Source organism: Capricornis sumatraensis, chromosome 1 (assembly GCF_032405125.1).
Source record: "Capricornis sumatraensis isolate serow.1 chromosome 1, serow.2, whole genome shotgun sequence".
Taxonomy (NCBI): domain Eukaryota; kingdom Metazoa; phylum Chordata; class Mammalia; order Artiodactyla; family Bovidae; genus Capricornis; species Capricornis sumatraensis.
The window spans coordinates 171,754,968-171,778,439 of NC_091069.1; the positions used below are offsets into that span (position 1 = coordinate 171,754,968).

Below are 23,472 nucleotides of genomic sequence, written 5' to 3' on the forward strand. Positions count from 1 at the left end.
GCCCTTTGGTGTCAGGGGCCATGTGGTGCTGGTAAGTAAGATCTCCCTTGGCCAGCCTGGAAGGCAGAGGCGGGTGGCACTCTGTCTGCTGCCCGCCTCCAAGGCTGCTTCTGCTTGGCATCCAGCCTGAAGGCGGCTGTATCACCCACCATGGAAGAGAAGAGAGTGGTGGGCAGGCGTGGATAGTATTGACTTACATTCACGAAGTCCACTTTCTTCTGAGAGGCTTTTGGAATCTCAAATGGTTTCCATCGCAGCTGGGAAAACACACACACACACACACACACACACACACACACACACACACACACGCACACACACGCACACACATGCACACATACAGGAAAGTTATTTCAAAAGGGGAAACCATAGACTTTCTAAATAAATCACATAAAAAGGATAGCTGCTCCCTCTGTGAGGCTCTGACGACTTGTGATTTTGCTATTTTCAATTTAATAATTTATCCATCATTTCCTTAAAGGGGCTCAGTTGGGTTCTGTGTGGGTATGCAGGGTGGGCGTGCGTGTGTGTGAGAGTGTGTGTGTGAGAGAGAGAATGTTTAACCTATATGTATACATACTGTCTTCATTCCTTAGCATTTTAAACTACAAAAATATAAAAAAAAATCATTGCTTCCTATTTCAGAAGCTATTTTTTTTTAACATTTTGCTCAGGCACATCAGTGAGTTTTGACTGATGCTGCTCTTTGTGCTATTTATAATCAGCTCCCTTTCCTGGCATGGCAGCCTCACTATGTGGGCTCCTGACACAGCAGGGGAAGGTTCTAGTTCTTACTTCCAGCCCTTGGAGTTTTGAATTATTTCTTTGAGAGAAAGAAAAAATTGAGATTGCCTTTAGTAAGTGCAGTACCGGGTTCAGTTTCTTCACCAAACCCTGTGCTTGTCCCCAGGCTGCCTGACAGTTCAGTTTAAATCACAACAACCTTTAATTTAATAATGAAATGATCTAAGCAAGTGGGAAATAAAATCAGCAGGTCTGAGCTCTACTAGAAGTATCAGCCCAGCACTTATTAATCAACTTGGCAGCAGGCCTGACCCAGGCAGGTTGGCACTTGATAGCCCCAGCAGCCTCAGGACATCTCAGGGAGGGACCTGCACCCCAAGGGCCGGCTCTGCTGGCTGCAGTGCCTGGTCAAGGCAAGCCAGGCTGGGCCACCAGGAGGTCATGGGGTTCAGCTCATTGAGTTATTTCCAGAGAGGCAGCTGGGTGGGGGAGGAAACAGCGAGTGGAAAAGGCGGCTCTGGGATGATCCTGCCTCTCTGATGCACACAGTCAGACAGCAGCCTTTATCTCTTAAAGGCAAAGCAGGATTGTCACATTCTAGGACTACCTTAAAAGAATGTAAGACGTTGCTTTGAAAAACATTGGAATCATGCTTCAGAAAGAAGGAAAAGGCTTAATTCCACTAAAGATGATATTTCATGGAGGAGGTGCGGGACCTGAGAGCGAGAATCTAGGAAAGGGTTTCTCCTCTCAGGCACCACTGACATTTTGTGTCAGATAATTCTTTGTTGTGGGGGCTGTCCTGTGCACTGTAGGATGTCTGCCAGCATCCCTGACCTCTGCTCCCTGGATGCCAATAGCATTCCCCCATTTGTAACAGCCCCAAATGTCTCCAGACATTGTCAGATGTCACTGGGGGACAAACTTCCCCTGGTTGAGCACCATGGACATAGGAGGATATTCCCCTGACATCAGCCAGGGCCAAAACTAAGTGCCACTGGCTTCTTGAGGGAGGTTTTGGTCTATCACGAACTGTTATGTGCCGCTCCCACTTCAGTAGCAGCATGGAGTTTGTAACCCAGGAAGACTGTCTGGAAGATCATACAATCTAGAATCCTGACTCTAAGAAAAGTCATCATTCTAGATTTCCCAATGGGAAGGATTTACTATACTCAGCATATCACAAACAATAATAAAGACCCCAAGGCGGTTCTGATAAACCCAAAACCCAGAAGAAGAAGCCAGTTTTGGGTCTTCTTCAGGCAAGAGTTTTGGTGCAATATCATGTTGAATATGGGGAGGCAAATTTGAGGAGAGGACGAACAGGAAGAAGCCCTGGAGTAGAGAGTGGAAACATCTCCTGCTAAACGCAGATGTTCAGACTAACTGCATGCTGTGGAGCAGAAACTCTCTGACCCAAGGCCAGCCCAAGGGCACTGTGCACTGGGCTGACCCAGGAGACACGGGTTCTGTTGCTCCCTCTGTTCCTATTTATTCTGTGACTTCTGGAAAGTCATTTCATTCTTATTAACTAATGTAAATCTATAAATTTTTAACAGTTTATTTTATTCATACTATATATTATTGCTAAAGAGCCCCCCCCATGGAATGCAATTATTAACATTTCAAAGACAATGAAATCCATTGAAGCATCCAATACAATGTCTTGACTATCGCAGATATTAATATATTTGTACTGAATGATAGAATGAATGAGTAAATATAAGACACTGAGAACATTGCTAATATCTCAAAGAATAAGACTAAAGCAAATTTGTGAGACTTTTGGAAGTCCAATAACATTCAGGCAATAGCTAGCAAATTGAAAATTGTTTTTAAGAGTCCTAAGATTGTTTCTAAAATAAAAGTCAATTCTTGATATACGTGAAACCCCACAGTTTTTCTATATCCTTTCTGATTTTCTGTTCAGTTGTTCTATCAACTCTTGAGGGAGAAGTGTTGATGTTTCCCACTACAATTGTGGATTTAATCTATTTTTCCTTTTACTGCTATCAATACTTTACATATTTTGCAACTGTGTTCTGCAAATTCTACTGGAAAATAAAGTTTTGCTTAGTTTAAGTGAGGTGGTCAAAAATAACTTGAAAAGCATCTTCAACAGAGACTAAAGTTAGAAGTAAAAATTCTTTCAATTTATCAAGAGAGAAAGAGAATCTGGTAACATTTAATGATAAGGATTTGAAGTTTGCGCTCAGAGATGTAAATGAAACTAGAGAATTGGACTCAGTATTTCTAAAGTCAGAAGACTGGGAGTATGATCTGAGTATCACCTCCCACAGTTGGTTTCTTTGCTTCACTGAGAGTACCTCCAAAGTTGTGCTGGACTCAATTAAATTGTATGAGTTGGATACTCTCACCAATATTGGTGGATTAGAGGTAAACATATTGTTAGAAGTTGCTAATATCTATCCAAGAATTTGGAAGTAACTTGTAGATGCAGTTGTGATCACAATGGACAAACAATTGTTAGCGACAGCTATGGCTAGGTGAGGCTCAGGGTAATTCACTACAGAGAGTTTCAGCCCAGACTAGGAAAGATTGGGGAGGGAGATAAAATAAAACAGTGGGTCATTAAATTCTTTGGAAAACCTAGAATTTGAGGGAAATGGCAGCATAATTTATGTGGTGAGAAATCAGGCTTTGGGTGACTCATTGGAGTTCTTAGAGGTAATAAGATCATGGTTAAAGAGGATTCAAATCACTTTGTTTAGAGTTTTTTTTTTAATTAATTGTTTAGACTTTTAAAAGTCTTTTATGAGAAGACAAAAAAGATGAACTAGCATTGTATTTAGATGACATTTTTTCATGGACAGAAACCTGGATACTTGACCTTGCCCTTGAGTGTAAAGCTAAGGGCTTTATATCCCTTACTCAGCACCCAGCATAGAGCAAGCAACATAGTAGTCACTCAGCAAATAGTTGTCAGATGACATTTAATTCTCACAACAGTCTTCTAGGGCTCCATTATTATTATCCCTATTTTATAGCGACAAAACGAATGGTTCAGAGCAGTTAAATTTTCTTTACTAAAAACTGATGCTAACAATCTCTCAGCCTCCTTTAGTAATCTAAACCCTGAGCCCTTTAATCTCAGCCTGTCTTGATCTGCTTCCAAAACCATTCATGATCTCCATGGCCCCTGAACCCAGGTTTTGGCTCCTTTTAATGGCCTTGTACTTGGTCTTCTAATCTGGGCCCTTATCTACTGTTCCTCCAGGGCTGAGTTGCCTTGGCCTAGTCTAACTCCTGGGACCCAAATCCTGCTAAGGTCCTTCAAGGTCAGTATTCCTGTCCAATCCCTATGTATTCACTTATTCAAATGATTTATTGTCGCTCTCCACAGGCTAGGTTTTATGCTAGGTACCATGACAGTCTCTGCCCTTGGGCAAAGAGGAGACCCTGCAATATGGGCACGTTATGATAGGAAAACAAGGAAATGGGTAACTGGGAATGATTTTGGAAGAGAAATATAAACAGGAATGTTCCCTCAGGAATAATTCCTGGTGCAGGACGTATTTAACATTCTTACACATGAACAATAAAAAACACACACAATAGAATAATCTGGTTTACAGATAGCTCCAACATCTTTTCCAAGGAATTAAGTGCAAGATGATGGAGATGTACTGTAAAAAGAGCCAGCATGCTGTCTAAAACAGTTGAACAGGGCAATGTGCACTGCGGTGTTGGCAAACATCAGTGAATGCAATCTAGTCTATTTATAGGAGGATGGGATTGGAGCTATCAGGGAGCTTCTTCAACAAATACTTGGGATTCTACTGTCTGGAAGAAGGCATATGCTGGGTACTGCAGGTTGTAAGAAAATGAGGGAGATGTAGCTCCTACTCTCAAATACTCTGAGAAAAATATTGGAAGGGTTCAGTGAAGAAAGTAGTATTTTAGATGAAAGTGAAAGTGAAAGTCGCTCAGTCATGTCCAACTCTTTGTGACCCCCAGAATACTGGAGTGGGTAGCCTTTCCCTTCTCCAGGGGATCTTCCCAACCCAGGGATTGAACCCAGGTCTCCTGCATTGTGGGCAGGTTCTTTATCAGCTGCACCACAAGGGAGTTTTAAATTATGGGTGAGATTTGGATGGGTGGCTACTTGTGACGGAAGTAGAGAAAATTCAAGGTAGATGAAAGAGCATAAAGCACCCAGGTAGGAAAATTTAGACTATTGTCCTAGGTTGGTGATGGTTCCAGGTTGGCTGATGGGTAGAGGACATGGAAGAGAGAAGTGTTTGAAAGGTACAATAGTGAACCACCTGTCTTGGGAGTCTGCATTTGATTGGCTGGGCAATGAGAGAGAGGTAAGAGCAGGATTTAAAGATTTCTGAGTAATAATTTAGTAAGCTGGGTCTGGCAGTGAGGTGTAGGAAAGGGTGGGTTTGGAAGACACATGGATCAGTTAGGAGGCCCTTATAACAGTCAGGTAAGAGGAAGTGAAGTCCAAATCAGGTGCTGCTAAGAAAAGAAAGGAGAGTACATGGCACGCCACTCCAGTACTCTTGCCTGGAAAATCCCATGGACAGAAGAGCCTGGTAGGCTGCGGTACTTGGGGTCATGAAGAGTCGGACACGACTGAGCGACTTCCCTTTCACTTTTCCCTTTCATGCATTGGAGAAGGAAATGGCAACCCACTCCAGTGTTCTTGCCTGGAGAATCCCAGGGACGGGGAAGCCTGGTGGGCTGCCGTCCATGGGGTCACACAGAGTTGGACACGACTGAAGTGACTTAGCAGTAGCAGTAGCATAGATTCCAAAGACATCTTGGGAGCAAATTCTACGGCAATGTTTCTTAAAGTGCGGTCTAGAGCCAATCTGCATGGAAATCATCTGGAGAGAATCCTGTGTATCATCCCAGACCTACTGAATTAGAATCTCTGGGCTGGGAGAGTCTGGGGAATCTACGTCTTCAACAAGTCACCTTGGTAACTTTTATGTAGATGGGAATCATCATCTTGCAGGCATGGCACATAACTCAATGTAAAGGGAGAAAGAAATTTTCATGATGACTCCAAGGACTGGCTGGGCAGTGGGTGGTGGTGGGGTAATTGCAGGTTGAGTGTGAAAGAGCGGTTGTGTCATTAACAGATCTAGAAAGCCTGAGAGAAAGGAAAGTCTCGCTGGGACTATGATGTCTTCAGTATGGATCCTGTTGAGGTGGGACATACTCATGGCAATGTCCCATATGGGGTTTGGAGTTGGGGGAGAGATTTGTAAAACATATTGTAGAGGTAATAGTTAATGTCAGGGGAATGAATGATGTTTGTTAGATTTTAAAAAGTAAAATATGGGAGATGTGGAAGATAGTGAGAGGAAGATGAAGTAGATCATAGAGTGTAAATGAGGTTCCACAGTGAAGGCAGAATGGCTTACAAATATGACTGTTGGGACGGACTTCCTGAAATATGGCCTACAAGTTACACCAAGTTTGGGGCTGGAATTATGTTGGGTGAAGTTAGATTTCTGCCTGCAGAGATGAATATTTGTGGGGAATTTGGGGGATAGGTGGGAAATGAAGTGGGCTAGAAAAACCCTCTGCTGCTCAAGGAATTCCTCTTCTTAGTTCACCAAAGCTGGGTATTTCTTATCAACAGCAAGTAACCATTTGCCTCTAAGGCAAAGAGAGTCTAATAAAGTGGGAATCACTAACTGATAATTGGAGAGAAAATGGAGACGCAAAGGGCGAATTGGGTTGAACTGTCTTCCCCTCAAAATTCCTATGTGTGGGTCCAAACCCCTACTACCTTAGAATATAACCACGTTTGGAGATAGGGTCTTTATGGAAGTGGTTAAGTTAAAATGAGGTTGTTGGGGTGGCCCCTGACCAACCTACTGTGTCCTTATAAGAAGAGGAAGTTCAAACGTTCAGAAGGAAGATGACATGAAGACAGAGGGAGAAGGTAGCCAACCACAAGCCCATCGAGAAGCCTCAGAAGAAACCCAGCTGCCGACACCTTGATCTCAGACATCTTGCCTCCACGGCTGTGAGAAAACAAATCTTTATTGGTTAAGCCACCCAGTAGGTGGTACTTTGTAAAGGCAGCCCTAGCAAAAGAATAAAGAGGGGAGGGGCCGATGTGGGCGATAAGAAAGAGAAGAGAAGAGAAGAAAGACAAGAAGGAAGAGGGAAGGAGCAGCAGGAGAGCCGGTACTTCTCTCTCTCCCAAGAGGGCGATGGAGACAGGGCAGGGACAAGGAGGTATTTCAGGACGCTGGAGATGGCTTGTTTTGCAGGTTTACATGATGTCCTAGACCACAGGAGAGGACAGAGCTCCAGGAAGAAAAGAGGCAAGTCAACTACTCCAGGTTTGGGGATATTGGGGAGAAAAGGGTTGTGTTTAGCCATGGATGATTTATAATAATAAAAATGGAAACAATCTAAGTACCTGAAAATAAAGGAATCATCTCATTAACATGTCCTGGGTAATTATGCCACATGAAAAACCATCTACATTCAAAGAGTTTGAAAAGCCATGGGGCAAAGCATAAAATATGATGTTTCCATTAAAAACACAGAACGTAAAATTGTATTAGAGCATGACTGTGTGCGTGCTAAGTCACTAAGTCCTGTCCGACTATGCGACCCTATGGACTGTAGCCCGCCAGGCTCTTCTGTCCATGGGATTTTCTGGGCAAGAATACTGGAATGGGTTGCCATGCTCTCCTCCAGGGGATCTTCCCAACCCAGAAATTGAACCTGTGTCCCTTGCATTGCAGGCAGATGCTTTACCACTGAGCCACCAGGGAAGACCTTCTGTGCTCTACAGTATGACCTTATTATCTATGTATTTTAATTACAGTAATCTGTATCTGTTAATCTCAAATTCCTAACTTATTCCCCATCCTGCTTGTTTTCTAAGTCTGTGAGTCTGTTTTTTGGCCATGATGCATGTTTTCCAGGATCTTAGTTCCTCGACCAGGGATCAAATCTGAACCTTGGCAGTGAAAGCATGGAGTCCTAGCCACTGGACCACCAGAGAATTCCCTGTTTCTGTTTGGTAAATAAGTTCATTTGTATTAGAGTTTAGATTACACATTTAATTAGTATAATAATCTCTACTAAGTGAAGTTAGAGAAAGACAACATCATATAGTTTTTTAAAAACATCATTAATTTAAGAGAATTCATAGCCTCTTTTACGTCCCTTACCTGCTCCCTACAGAAAACTCTGCTTTGCTTATCCCCACTCCCTCAATCCTTGAACTTCAGTCTCACCATGTAAATCAAAGTTTTGTGTGCGTGTGCTCGCGCATGTGCTGTGAAAAGTGGATGAGGACCTACTCTCTGACATCTTCTAGTGGCACAAGGTAGGGGGAGGCAGAGGCAAGCCAGGTACTTGTGGTCCCGGCCTGAGCTTGGGAAAGATAAGAGCTCAGGAGAGTGGTGTGAGAGGGTTGGAGTCCAGGGAAAATTGGGGAAAGAGGATTTTAAAAAGTGTTGCTGTGGGTCATATACTGGACACTCTTTGGTGTTTTCAGGAGAAGCAAATGTGCAAAGAAGAAGACTGGAAAGAAAGAAACGAAAACATTGGAAGTAATTAAATCTGCATTGGTACGATTATTAAGCACTGACACTTTTATGTAAGTTTTAAATAGAACATGACTTAATAGTAAGGAGCAATTATTGTTGTTTAAAGAAAGTACACATATTAGTACTTTCAGCAGAGTGATCTGGGCAGGTTGTATTGCAAAGGGTTAGGAGTGAATAGAGGTGATAAAGTGGGCTTAGATTACTTTCTCAAGGAATCACTATGAATAGGAATGACAGGCAAAACCTTGAAGAGGCAGGAAATCCAAGACATTTTTGGTGGGAGGGGGTTTTTAGAATCGTGAAACCTAAAGAATGACAACTGCTACTGCTAAGTCGCTTCAGTCGTGTCCAACTCTGTGCAACCCCATAGACAGCAGCCCACCAGGCTCCCCCATCCCTGGGATTCTCCAGGCAAGAACACTGGAGCGGGTTACCATTTCCTTCTCCAATGCATGAAAGTGAAAAGTCAAAGTGAAGTTGCTCAGTCGTGTTTGACCCTCAGCGACCCCGTGGACTGCAGCCTTCCAGGCTTCTCCGTCCATGGGATTTTCCAGGCAAGAGTACTGGAGTGGGGTGCCATTGCCTTCTCCAAGAATGACAAATTAGACATCAAACACTCTGTAAGGATGTATTGTTTTGAAACAGTTATGATAATTTGTGTGTCCTGGAGGCAGAGGGAGTTTTATGATGTGATCTTTTACTAGCTTTGAAGTATTTCTCACTCGGTCCAAATAATACTGGTTGAGATCTAATAGGTAATTTCCTCAGCTGAGGCTTAACTGGGTCAATAGCCTGATTTTCCAACAGTCAAGACATTAGGGCTAGGGCTATAGTGATAACAAAGATATACTTTAAAGGACTCTGACTGGTAAAGAGGAATGCTGATTCAGGAATGCTAATTGAAATCTGTAAACTCACGGTTAAATCGGATGTATATTTGTTTGTTAAATTCTGGGATTCCAGAAGTTAGAGGAAGGTGCATGATGCACAAAATTAGGTATATATCTTATGTGAGATATTAATGGTTTGGATTTATGTCCACAGCTGAATCTAAATATAGTCAAAGTTTGCATTAATTCTTAGGTGATTAATTAAATATACACTAAAAGAAAATGAAGTCTTGGAGGACATTATTTCCAATCTTCCTGGGAGGAAATCACAGATGATGGTGATGATAGCTTATCCCAAAATGCTCCCTTGGAGGAAACATTAAGTAACTGTCATGTCTTCAAACACTCAGAGATGACTAATATAGGGAGTTGGTGAAGCTGATGAAGCATTGGATTGGGTCTGTGACAGGTGACATACCTATTGTACAGGTTTCAGCTGGGAAGACTGTCAGATGGATACCTAAAAATAATTTTCTCAGACTTTCTCGGTGAGAGTCTGGAGTACATATTTGGAAGAGGTTGTGGGGGGTAGGGGGGAGTGATGAATGCAGATTGGTGTGGTTAATTAATGAAGCATAAAATTAGAAAGAGATATTAACTTGTCAAGAAGGTGTAAACAAAAAGACAAAAGGGTAAATTTTTAAGAACAGCCAGGGTGTGTGTCAGGACAGGGGAAGCAGGGTGGCAGGTGTAGATTACACAGACGGAGGAGGATAAACCACCACGTTGATGGAACTGGTGTCCAGCTCAAAGTACAATTGAGTTCTGGGGCACATCTGTTGCCATTTGTGTGAGCACAGAGTCAAAAATGAGCAGGAGAAATATTGGAGAAGAAATGCATTTGGAGAAATGCACTATGGAGAAAGTGTTTGAAGGAATTCAGAACAGGAGGAAGGTAACAAGTTCGAGGAGAAATGCAAAGCAAGGAAATGGAGAAGGGTTGGAAGAAACAAGTGTGTATTGAGGCTCTACTAGAAACAAGCAGAAACTTTCGATGCGTCTATTTGGATGCCTCTGGATTAACTCAGGCTTTTAAATACAGTTTCCTCACTAGCAGATACACACCACTACATATAAAATAGATAAACAGCAAGGTTCTACTGTATAGTACAGGGAACTATACTCAATATCCTATAATAAAACATAATGGAAAAGAATATGAAAAAGATTCTATATAAGTAAATCACTTTGCTGTACAATAGAAACTAACACATTATAAATCAACTGTACTTCAATTAAATTTTTAAAACTGCAGTTTCCTCAAACTTCTCTCTCAGAATGCATGTGTGCCAACTACTTATGCAATAATGAATTAACATGCACAACTGATGTACTTGATTCTCACCAATGGTGGGAGACTTCCATTTTCTACTTTGCTAATTTCTATAACATTTAAGTTTTTATAAATGTATATTACTCTTATAATAAGACAAAATCAGAAAAATTCTATCCGAATGAGGTTAGCTTCCATAAAAAAGCCACTTGTACCCCCAAATAATCATTAGGAAGGGTTGCATTTATGTCAAATAAAATGTATCATAGTAGTCATAGAGATAAAAATACGATATAATAAAAGGATATTACTGAGCATATTACACATCACACTCACATTTTCCTTAAAGATTAGGTTTAAAACTTGACCCTCCACCCCCCAAAAATGACATAAGTGTGGCTCCACTATTGCCCACACAACCGCATCTAAGATGATGTAGATAGACTGTCAAGTCTTAGATTTTAACTGTGTGAATGATATTAGCAGCAGGCACAGTGGAACTCCCCTCTTCACCCCATATACCAGGCTGATAGTTATCTTAAGGGTCCCATGATTTAATTCCCAAATATCTGCCTACGATTTTGCCTGCAATCCTTCTTTTAATTAATGCTCAATGTTTTTCAAATTTAGCTCAATGGTTCTCAAATTTAATGTACATAAGATTTACCATACAGAGTAGCACACATAAAAGCATATATCTTATACTTTATGGGGAGTTAAGGGATTTTTCAGAGATGATTTGGTTTGAACTTGTTTAACTTGCTGATTTAACAGCCACCTGGTTCCTTTGTATAATATGAGATTTGGCTCCACTTGAGAGAACTATCAGAAACTTAATTGGGGATTCTCTTTGCTGAATAAGAAAAGAATTAGAAAGCTTACTGTGGTTCAATTACCTTCTCAACTTTCCAAAACAAATATCCAATAAATGCTTAATTTCTGTCCTGACCATGAATCCTTTAGTAGTATGGGTATCCATCCTTTGTTTTTGTTTTTTTTCTAATATGATGGAGTCCTGTTATTAAGCCATTGGGTCTATTTATTAATCTAAAACGAATGAGTATGAGCATTGTAACTCTAAATGAGAAATTGGAGAATTTGAGATACAACCTGTTGAGGAATCAAGCAGATTTTCAGAGAATGAACCGTGACTTGACTGCTCAAAGACAGCGGGTTAAGTAGAAGGCCAGGGAGGCAACCTAGGTCTGTTTTCCTTTCTGCCTTATCCTTTTGTTATTGGTGACATGTACCTAAACTCAGGAGCAAAGAGAATACACTCGGGTGCTCAGAAGGTTAAAAAAAAAAGAGCTCAGTCTATTATAGCCCTGGGTGTCTCTCGTTACTGAAAGCACAGTACATAAATGATATGCAGAGGGAAAGCCCATTTGTCACTAGACCGAAAGAAGGCAACTTTCAGGCAAGGAATGGAGGTTTGCAGGTGACAGTTTAGGTGAAAATCAACCAGTCTGCAGATGTGTAGATGCATTTTCACCAACCTGTATAATTTCCATTCATTCACTGGGCGCTCCTGCAGCTAGAAAAATGAAAGCTTATACACACACGTGCACAGGCACGGCCGATCACTTCCAAAAGTCCTACCCAAGGTTGGGCCAAGGAACAGATACACTGTACCACTTGTTTTAAAAATCTAATTTCTCAAAGACCCAGGTGAGGCTTAAATGTTTATATTTAAGGCTTTGCTCTCCAACTCATAGGACCAGGTTACCTGGTTAGGATCAGGATTAACTTCGTCCCAGTTGTGAGTGATGTGGCCTTGGTCAATGAATTCAAAAGGCTTGTGACAAACTGAAGGGAGAATCCTATACAGCCAGCTGTGGGGAGGAAACAAGGACACACAAAACAGGGTGGTATTATGGGTGATGCCCAGACTGTCTCAGGAAGTACCATCAGGAAGACACTCAAGTCCACAACGATCTGTGGGCTTTAATGTGAGATGCAATGATGCAGCATCGCTCCTTAATAGCCACTGTTGCCCATAGCCCTGCCTCTTCTCACCTTTCAGCTCTACCCATCAAATGGAGAGTTGGAGGCTCTAGCCCTCGGTTGTTTCCACGCTGGCAAAGAAAGAACTGTCTTTCCCAATGACAACTATAAAGGAAGGGAAAGTACCTTGAGGGATATCTGTGCAGGCAGACCCACAGGAAAACATTAGCTTATATAAGTCATTAGATCCTAATCTTTGCTCTGGCTCTAGTTAAGTGAGACACACAGTTTGAGACAATACAGGTGGTTTCTTTGTCAGTCTTGAAATATTAACCAATTTTCTTACTTAAAATTGTAAAATTAATTCATGCCAGTGCGAAAAATAATTCAAGCAATTTAAAAAGTCCCAAAAGGTAAAAGACTTTCTCCTCTAGTTTCTCCAGCACCAGTTCTCAGAGGCATTAGAACTGTTTAACAATTTTCTTGTATATTCTTTCAGATGTTTCCAATGTGTAATAAGCAAAATTGCCAAATTGCTGTACCATTTTAGTCTCACAACAATAATGAATGAAAGTGGCTGATTACCAACATCTTTACAAATATGCAGTATTATGGATAATTTTGACCTTAGGTGAAAAATGCTATCTAATTTTTATTTTGAATTACCTTTATTTATGAGTAAGGTTGAGAATCTATATGTTTATGGGCCCCCTGTAATTTTTCTGTGAATTACTTGCCCAAGTTCTTTACTGTTTTTCTATTGGGTTGTCTTTTTTATGCTAATTTGTAAGAGATTTAGGAAATTAACGCAACTGTACTCTAAAATTATAAAACCATCCATATTCTCCTATAGCACATTTGTAGCTTTGTTTCAGGCTTCTCTGGTGACTCAGAGAGTAAGGAATCCATCTATAATTCAGGAGACTGGGTTTGATCCCTGGGTTGGGAAGATCTCCTAGAGAAAGGAATGGCAACTCACTCCAGTCTTCTTGCCTGGAGAATTCATTCCATGGACCGAGCAGATTGTGAGCAGGCAGAGGAGACTGTGGCCCGTGGGGTCACAAAGAGTCGGATGTGACCAAGCGACCAACACACACACAGCTTTGCTTCAGTGAGAGATGATTTTAATGAGGGAATCCTGAAGGACACCAGGAGAGAAGCATCCAGAAGTCGAGAGGGACACTGAAACGCCCTAAGAGGGACCCACGTCCTCTCAGAGGCTGTTACCCTGACAGAGTACAGCAGGCAGAGGAATACCACCTGGGGCAGTGGAAGATTAGACCTGCTTGAACCGCTTCTGGCCCTTTAAGCTCCAGGACAGTCTACCTCAGGAGGTGGAGGAGACCTGGGCTGAAACTGAGTCATTCAGGAGATAAAGCTAGATTTGTTCAGTTTTCTTGTTTCCTCGAGCTCTAGGTGAAGTGATCTCAGGCATTGGACTTCAGACCGTGAATTATTAATAACTATGCCTCGCTAGCATCTAGTAGTATACAAAATTGAGAACGCGTATGTGTGTCTTAGAACCAACTGTGAGATTCTGGGCAAGTTTTTTGAGTCTATGTTCCTCATCCTTATCTCCTAGGATTGTTGTCAGGATTCAGAGTTTATGTACCAAGAATGCCTGGTAGAGTAGGTGCTCACTTAATAAATGTGTGTTGAATTGTTTATCTGTCTACCCCTATCATCTAGGTTGTTATGATGGTCCAGATTTCCCACATTCTCTGTCCTGGCTTTCACCTTCTCAGGACTGAAAGGATCAGCTAACTAATCATAAAAACCAACCCCTGATAGATATACTCTCTGATAGTTTTTGGGTGGGGGTGAGGGGTCCTGAACCCTGTGGTTTAAATGCTGCTGCTGCTAAGTCACTTCAGTCGTGTCCCACTCTGTGTGACCCCATAGACGGCAGCCCACCAGGCTCCCCGATCCCTGGGATTCTCCAGGCAAGAACACTGGAGTGGGTTGCCATTTCCTTCTCCAATGCATGAAAGTGACAAATGAAAGTGAAGTCACTCAGTTGTGTCCGACCCTCAGCGACTCCATGGACTTCAGCCCACCAGGCTCCTCCATCCATGGGATTTTCCAGGCAAGAGTACTGGAGTAGGGCACCATTGCCTTCTCCATGTGGTTTAGATGAGTAGTGACTAAATGTAGGAATACCAGGCTTTCTCACTTAAGGATGGGGTTGGCTCCATCTTCCCCCTGGGGATTTTGAGCATGTTCAGAAAACTCTTGTGGATACCTTTGAAGAGTTCTAGACAGATGGGTGAACCGTGCCTAGTGTCCTTTTTTTTCAGCCGAGTTTGTATAACTCCCCAGGCAGCACTACATTGCCCTGGACAGAGATTTAATTCTGATTCAGGGAATGGTGCCAGCATCTTAATGAAATGCCAACAGCTCCTTTTCAGCCTCCTGGAACAGAGCTCTACTCCTGCTGGCTGAAGATATTGCTGAATAATGGGGGCAGGCAGCAGAATTCGGAGTCCAGGTGTCCCGTTAGTGAATGGGTCATAAAGTCAAGAACATAGCCATGGAGGCCAGGCTGTCATAAATTAGAATGGATAAGAATTGTCTGTGTGCTTACCTTACCTTGGCTATCTGGGCTTGCAGAGAGAGAGAGATGATTAAATAGTGATAGAATTAATCCTGATTTGACAAGTATGGGAAACTATCTCTTCCCCTCTTCATCTGCAAATCTAGTGAGAGAGAAGCAATATTGATATTGATGTGATAACAGCACCTGCCACTCAATTTTCTGACAGCCTCTTAGGGATACCATGTATTAAAGGGAGACACTCTGTTATTGTGGCAATAATGATGATTATGGTAATTAATGTTAACTGAGCACTCACCAGGTACCTGGCAATGTGCTAAGGACTTTGCATACATCCTTTCCTTTAATCCTCTTCAAGACTATGAAATAAGCACTATTATTATCTTTTTTACAAATGAAAAACCAAAAGGCTCTAAGAGGGTAGATGACATGCCCGAGGTCACACAGCTGGAAAGAGCAGGAGCCAGGATTTAAACTCAGGAGGCCTGACTGCAGTGTGGGCATGATTAACCAGTAAGGGGAACAATCTATCATTTGTGTGGTCCATGATGCTCTTGTACTCGGTCTCATTTACTTCTCAGGAAGACTCTCTGGAGATAAACCCAATCATCTTCCACTAAGCTGTACAAGACTGCCTACCCTCTGCCCCCAACCTCCAATATAAGTAGCAGCCCTCTTTGCAGATACCTTCATCTGGTCTGAAATTCTTGCAACTGGACACGGCTTGTTTAAGTCACAACACATAAATGCCTCCCCAAATCACAACACCTACTGCATCTTATCTGCACCATAGGAGTTAACCAAGGTAGTGTGTCCACTGACCTGGCTTGTAGGACATGGGAACATGACACGTTGTGCTAATGAATGTGCTGGTTTCCAGCAAAGGCAAATTCCAAGGAGAAAAAACCTTATTAATTCAAACCACAAGGGGCCATAATACATGACCTTTCATCTAACCCATGCTTGGATTATCCAATATTTTCATCCAAAGAACATAATACTTCTAGTCAGCTGAGGAAGATATTGCACTGAATCTTCTGTAACTTTGAGTTAATCAGTATTTTTTTTAAAAAAAAGTAAAACAAAATTGGACAATTCCTAGGGGAAGTCCAGATTATGAGGAACATTTTTTTCTGAGTACAAGCAATAATTTGTAAATGTAACTAGACATGTCTGTTTTCTAGGCTCTATGCAGCTGTTCTCTCCACCTCTTCCAACAGTCACTTGATTCTAGCTGGAGATGAGATTCATCCTTCCCTGACTATGATCCAAGGCACAGTCTATAACAAGCAGGATTTGGGGTAGCCCTGGGAGGTTGTGGCTCAAGTATAGGAGGCAGAATTAAATACTAGTTATAGCTCCCATACCTTCTTTTATTGGTGCTCCGTGGACAAGTGAAAGCTGATCCTGAGAGCTGCTCAGCATACAGATTGTAGGGGCAAACTTGAGGATTATTCTAAAACAAAGGAGGCAATAAATGACATCACTCCATCAGAAAGGTATCCCACCTTCCCATGAAACAACTCAATGGGGGAAATTCTGGCTTGGATGGGGATGCTCTGGGTCACTTACTGCACGTGACCATCTTCAACCTATATATCCTTCTTATAATAATGTTTTAGGAAACTTATTGTATAAAATTTATAAATTATGACCTATCTCACCCTTCAGAAATATCCCAATGCTGACATATGAGTATATTTCTTTCTATTCTTACCCTCCAAAATGGGGATTCTGTGACATGTGTAGTCTTCTTAATAATTAGCACATTAAAAAAGAGGAAACAATATATCATGAGCATTTTTCATGCCATGAAATAGTCTTCAAATTTTTTTGAAAAATTTTTGTTTGCCATAGTTTTTATTGTAACCAATACTAGTGTGAATAGCTTTGTGTACACATTTTAAAACAAGGGCTGATTATTTTCTCCCCATTGTCATGTCTTATGCTGTTCAAAGAAGTATAAGAAAGTCCCCTAACCCTGAACATGGGGGATCCTCCTGAAAGCCCTACAGTTAGTCTTACTTATTTTGGGATAAGTGTTTTGCCATAGGTAACCATCATCCAACTTTAATTTTTGTATTATTGCTGTTCAGTATTCCAGTTGTCTTAACAATCTGTAAAACTTTTAGACAGTTCACAGGCTAATACAATAGCTATGGTGGGAAGAGGTACTTGACCTGAAGGCTGGTATTACATTCCCTTAATTCAGAGTTCTCTAATTAATATTTTATTTACTCATACCTGTCCTTCTGGCAGGGCACCTGGGCAGCGAGGGTCCTCTGAGGCACACTCATTCCCGAATCCAGAAATGTACTGCATGTGACAAGACACAAAGGCCACCATTAATGGGACCTAAAGGGTATTCTGCTATTTGACTATCTGCGAAGGTAAGAAATTTCTCTATGGGCATGTGTTTATCATGTTCTATACATCATATCTTTACTATGTCTTGGCATGTGACCCATTTAGGACAGATAATTTCCCTGCATGAATTTCAAAGACCCACAGTTGATTGGGAGAAGAGTGCTGGATATTGCATGGACTCACCTCCCCTAGCTGTACTTACTTAACTGATTTATGGGCTTGTTCTTAATTGTCCCACTCCAAGAATAGGTTCTTTAATTCTGGGTCCATCAGGGAGTTCCTGAGAGGGGAGATGGGCTCAACTCCAGGTGAGTAAGATCTTGCTTACCTAGATAGAAACCTCCCTGAGGTTGGTGCTCCACTCCCCCTCCATACACTGAAACAAGCAGCTACAAGGAGATGTGTGGATCCAATCTGACAGCAAAACCCTTGAGAAAAAGCCATTCAATCAACCTGGCTGCAGGCAAAAGCCTATATCATCTGGGTCACATACGGAGGACTTGTATATATGTTTGCATCTATGTGGATACAGGAAAACAAAATTTGAAGATATGGGTACCCTTCAGGAGAAGAGTCAGACAGGAATCTGTCCTCAGTGGCACAAAGGAGTGCATTCTGACTGCCATCTGTTTATTTTACGTTCAGAGAGAGGGAAAGAGAGTTTCTCAACAAAGTGTGTAGGTCCCCTGAAATGACTCTGACAACACTTAACACACTTGTGAGTTCTTGTTCACTCTCTGGCTTTTCTGCTGGTTTATAAGCTCCATAAAGGCTGGAACTACAGCATCTTGTTTACCTCTATATATGCTTTGTGCCTTGTTTATAGAAGGTACTCAATAGATACCTATTGTTTTAGTTTCCCTTTGAAGCCTATGCCAACGCAAGAGTATGTATCCTGCTCTAAGTAGGATTGTGTGTGTGTGTGTGTGTGTGTGCACGCGCGTGCGTGTGCTAAGTTGCTTCAGTCGAGTCCAACTCTTTGTGACCCCGTGGACAGCAGCCTGCCAGGCTCCCCTGTTCATGGAATTCTCCAGGCAAGGATACTGGAATGGGTAGCCATGCCCTCCTCCAGGGGATCTTCCCGACCCAGGGATTGAACCCACATCTCTTGCATATCCAGCATTTGCAGGCAGGTTCTTTACCAGTAGGGCCACCTGGGAAGCCCAAGTAGGGTTAGGACCAACCCCCCACACCTTTTTCTCTAACTTAAACATCAAAAACGGCTGTTTTCTTCCCATAGTTGTTTCTTAAATGTATTTAGTTTTAGCCCATGAAGATGAAAGTGCAGCCTCACTCAGTGAGTGAAATACCACCATCTGAGCACAGTCTCTAAGAGATATAAGAAGGATGTAAGTGGGTGGAGGATAAGCCCTCCAGAGTTCTCAGCAGCATGCAGAAGGGTGAGCTTGATGGAATACACCTGCACGTGTGAGCACCGAGCAGGGCAACAGCTGCCCATACTTGGAAGAAATATCAAATGTGAAATGTTAGAACCTAGAAAGCAATGGAACGGAAATTATTCCTTTTTGTCTCCAGACACAGTATTTTTTTTATATTTGAAAATCTATCAGCACTAAAAACAGCGAGTTATATTACACACAGATTGGTTAACAGCAGTGGCATGTAGTTTGGAATGATTTCTTTGGGGAAATGGCAGAGACCATCCAACATTATGACACTCCACTGAATACAATTTTCTTCTCTCTAAATGAACCTCGTGCTCACCAGCAAGAGGATTGAATCTGAGCTGCTGAGAAATGGTAATGACTCCAGATTATCTTTAGCTCTGTGGAATGGAATTTTAGACCGGTCTTGACTGAAGCCACAGGGTGTCACAGCGCCTTCACTATGTTCCACTGCTGCGTTGTTTCTGCAAAGGGAGGCAGGCAGGTCTGAGTGCTGAGTAAGACAGCTGAGGTCTCTGGCAGGAGTGAGTAGGTTTACTCATTAACTTGCTTCATTCTTTGCAATTGCCGGCCTCAGAGCAGAGTCCAGGGTGATTTGTACATTGGAAACAGAGGAAAAGAGACTCACTATGTGTAGTTTTAAAGCATTTGTTTCAGACTGCTTTAAAAAATAGAAAGTAGAAAGAACAGCTGGTGGTTTGGAAGGGAGCCACCCAGCTTGGAGAGAGGTGTGAGTTCTGAACTGGTTTCCCACTCTTAGCTGTGGGGCATTGGCTGAAGAGGAGGGTGGAAACTGCTGAGTCATTCTCAGACCAGTTGGTTTTCCAAATCTCCTGAGAGAAAAATTACAGATGAGTTTGTTAGAGCTTTAAATATCTTGTGCCTCACTGCTGAATATATCAGAATGGAGGAAGCAGTGTTCTGCAGCTGCTTTCCCAAGGCTTTGAGATCAAGGGCAGAATCTGAACTCTGCTCCTATAGGCTGTGAAAATCCAAGCTTTCAACTCCAGCTGATTCAGTGACTATACAAATACATCTTATACAAATAAATAAATAAATAAATAAATCTGACATTAAGTGTGTGTATTTATTTGCTTTCTTCAATCTGGATTTCTGAATAATTTTATCTAACATAAAAATATGATTTTGTTTCCTTCCAAGAGAATTATACACATCCTTTCCACATCCCTTCTAAAGAACAAATGACTGAACTCCATATCATTTCAGTAGCGTCAGTTCTTTGGCAGTTCCCTAGTGTACAGATTTCTAATTCTCACTTGGTCCCCAGGATATGATTTACTTGTCAGAGTAGTTTTATGAGGTGCTTTCACCTGAATCTGATTCTGGGTAACACCCTGATGGGATGAGCAGATGGTGTACCTCACCTCCTTTTACAGGGCATGAGGAAAAGTGAGAGAAGTCAGGGCAGAGATGGAACTATAGCTACCTTTTTCTCCTTTGTGAAGGGTCCAGTATTTTTAGTTAACCTTGTTGGGAACATAGATTATAGATTGCTAGGTGAACTTGCCGATTATTGCAAGTGGATTAAACTGCTCTAGGCTGAAGAGTGAGTGGCTCTCCAAACATATCTATGTCTTAATCCCTTGAATTTGTGAGGGTTGCCTTATATAGCAAAAGAGACTTGGCAAATGTGATTAAGAATCTTGAGATGGGGAAATGTCCTGGATTATTTGGGTGTGCCCTAAATGGAATCAGGGCTTCCCTAATAGCTCAGTTGGTAAAGAATCCACCTGCAATGCAGAAGACCCTGATTTGATTCCTGGCTCAGGAAGACTGCTGGATAAGGGATAGGCTACCCACTCCAGTATTCTTGGGCTTCCCTCTGGCTCAGCTGGTAAAGAATCTGCCTGCAATACGGGAGACCTAGGTTCGATCCCTGGGTTTGGAAGATGCCCTAGAGAAAGGAAAGGCTACCCACCCCAGTATTCTGGCCTAGAGAATTCCATGGATTGTATAGTCCATGGGGTCGAAAAGAGTCAGACACGACTGAGCGACTTTTCACTTCACTTAAATGTAATAATATATATTCATAAAAGAGGGTGGTAGAGGAGGATTTGACGACAGAAGAGGAAAAGGTGATATGATGATGGAAGCAGAAATCAGAGTGATGCACTTTGAAGGTGAAGAAACGGACCACGAATCAAGAAATTTCTAGAAGCTGGAAATGCAGGGAAATGGATTCTTCCCTTGAGTCATCAAAAGGAACCAGCTAAACACTTTGACTTTAATCCATGGAAACGGATTTTAGACTTCTGAACTCCAGAATTTATTTTCCAGAAGAAAATAAATTTAGTCATTTTAAGCCATTAAATTTGTGGGAATTTGTTACAACAGAAACAGGAAAGTGATACGATAATTATGTAGAGTGGGGGTCCCATCTTCAACTAACCATTAGAATCACCCCCAAAGCTTGTTAAATACAGACTCAAACCTAGTAAATCAAAATAGTTAGTCCTGGGGCCCAAAGTCTGCTTGTTAAACATCTCTTTTCTATAGAAATGAGGAAATCAAGACTTGTAGAAGTGAAACAACTTTAGAACATCGTGAGGTTCATTTAAAATTAAATTTTATTATTATATCCTTTGAATTTTCTTCCCCCAATTGTGCTGCTTTTATGTAAATATGATTTCATTTGAGGCTCTGGGTTGGCATATCCATTACAAGGAATAAATAAAAGCAGAATTTTTTTTAAACTTAAAATGTGTATTGATTAGGATGATGCAATCTGGCTTTCTGTGTTTGGATCTGTGATCTCTAGAGCTAACCTTTCCTTGCAGAGATTAGACAGCAGGCTGGTAAGAATGCCTTTGAAACTGAGAACAAAGACCAGCATGCAATTTACATTGGTGTGCTGGTGCTGTGCATATTAAGTTTCTTAAAAATTTCAGCAGGATAGGATTTTATATATAATTTATTTATAAATGATGGATTTATAAAGGATGTTTTCATCCTGCTGAACTTCCTCTAGGATTTTCATCAGGAAATAAAGTTTTTATGTACTCCCCCTCTTCTAAGGTTTCAACTACCGTCATTGATATGATGACCTACTGTATCTTGTCTCCTGGGCTTCCCTGGTAGCTCAGATGGTAAAGAATTTGACTGCAGTGCAGGAGACAAGAGTTCAATCCCTGGGTTGGGAAGATCCCCTGAGGAGGAAATGGCAACCCCACTCCACTATTCTTGCCTGGAAAATTCTATGGACAAAAGAGCCTGGTGGGCTGCAGCCCATGGGGTCACAAAGAGTTAGACATGACTGAGTGACTAACACACACAGACATACACATATCTAGTCTCCTAGCTCTCCCCTCTTCCCTAAGTTCCAAACACATACAACTGACCATGTCTTGGTATCTCATCTTTGGTTATCTCTGGAGCAACTCAAATTTGACTCTTGGATCTCAGAACAAGATCCAGAGTCTGTGTGTGCCGCACCTTTGCACTCGCTATTTCTTCTAGCCCTGACCCCTTCTAAGTTAGTCAATTTCAACTTCTCTCTTAAGACTGAGCTCAGGAAGAGTTTCCCTGGTGACTTAGATGCTAAAGAACCTGCTTGCAGTGTGGGAAACCTGGGTTTGATCCCTGGGTTGGGAAAATTCTCTGGAAAAGGGAATGACTATCCTTGCCAGTATTCTTGCCTGGAGAATCCCATACATATTTTTCAATTGCAGATTAAATAATAAGGAATTATTTCCTAGAGGAAGTGCTAGGACTTCTGCTGGTCAAGGGCTGATTGTGAGCCTCAAAATCACTGAATAGATTAAACATATCTAACTGGTGGGCTGGAGGCTGTCCAGGAAACTGTAGTGACAGGAAGGTGTGTGAGAGTAGGGACTGGCAAACAGTCACAGGGAGAAGTGTGTCTGTCCATAGTGGAGGAGAGCCCTTATAAGGTCTATAGATTCCCAAGACAATATGTGAACTGAACAAGACAAGAGATAGGCAATTAGACTGTCATCTATTTTCTTTGTCATCCCCCAGTCCCGGCCATGCTTACGGCAAAGCCTTGAACACAGTAGCTTGGACCAGGGCCTCTCTAAGTTAGTGTTAACCCTGACTCTCTGGAATTTTTAGAAGCTTCCATGAATTGTGGCTGAAGAAACCACAGCAAACTGGCCAGATAGTTTCTTACCTTCAACTCAGTCATTTTCCTTCTGCTGCAGGTGTGATGATTTCGGGAAACCCAGGCCCAGATGCTTCTGCTTCTCCTGCAAACCACCCTCTGGATGTTATTCCACTTCTTCACTGAGCTCACTGGCCAGCAGGTCACTCAGATCAGTCACAGGCATTTCCTAACCAGGCTACGCTAGGGAGAAAGTCCAGCATGCGTGTTCCCAAACTGCTTTCCTCACTGCCTTGGGTTTTTATTAAACCTGGGCTGTTTCTAGAGAGTTCGCAGAGGCCTGTCTCCTCTTCACCCGAGATAAAGGTTGATCAATTATTTGTTTCAGGTAAGGGAAGGAGGCTCATCACTAAAGGCAGAGAATTTAAAGCTCTCTGTGTGAGGAACTGTGGCAGTTAGTGCTTGCTGTGTGAGGCAAAGGCTTCTCCACTCAGTCCTGACTGAGGCCAGGAAGGAACATGGCGGAGTGTTCGCTCTCTGAGAGCAGAGAGGAAACGAGCTGTTCCCTGACACAGGTGTTTTCACATAGCTGCCCGAGACATGGACCGGGTCTGGGCAGCTCTCCACAGTTGCCTCCCAGGGATGAGCTGGGTGAAC

General features: G+C 42.1%; 1 protein-coding gene across 1 annotated transcript in view; it reads right to left on the reverse strand.

The window, feature by feature from the left end:
* Window positions 1-22,958, reverse strand: part of HGD (homogentisate 1,2-dioxygenase) — a 43,139-nt gene extending 20,181 nt beyond the window's left edge. Inside the window, exons 1-5 of the mRNA XM_068963611.1 lie at window positions 22,885-22,958; window positions 17,206-17,277; window positions 16,329-16,417; window positions 12,190-12,295; window positions 198-257 (exon numbers count right to left, since the gene is read on the reverse strand). Coding sequence (XP_068819712.1) covers window positions 198-257; window positions 12,190-12,295; window positions 16,329-16,417; window positions 17,206-17,277; window positions 22,885-22,899 — 342 coding nt within the window. The 5' untranslated portion in view covers window positions 22,900-22,958. The remainder of the gene's footprint in view (window positions 1-197; window positions 258-12,189; window positions 12,296-16,328; window positions 16,418-17,205; window positions 17,278-22,884) is intronic.
* Window positions 22,959-23,472: the final 514 nt, after the last annotated feature.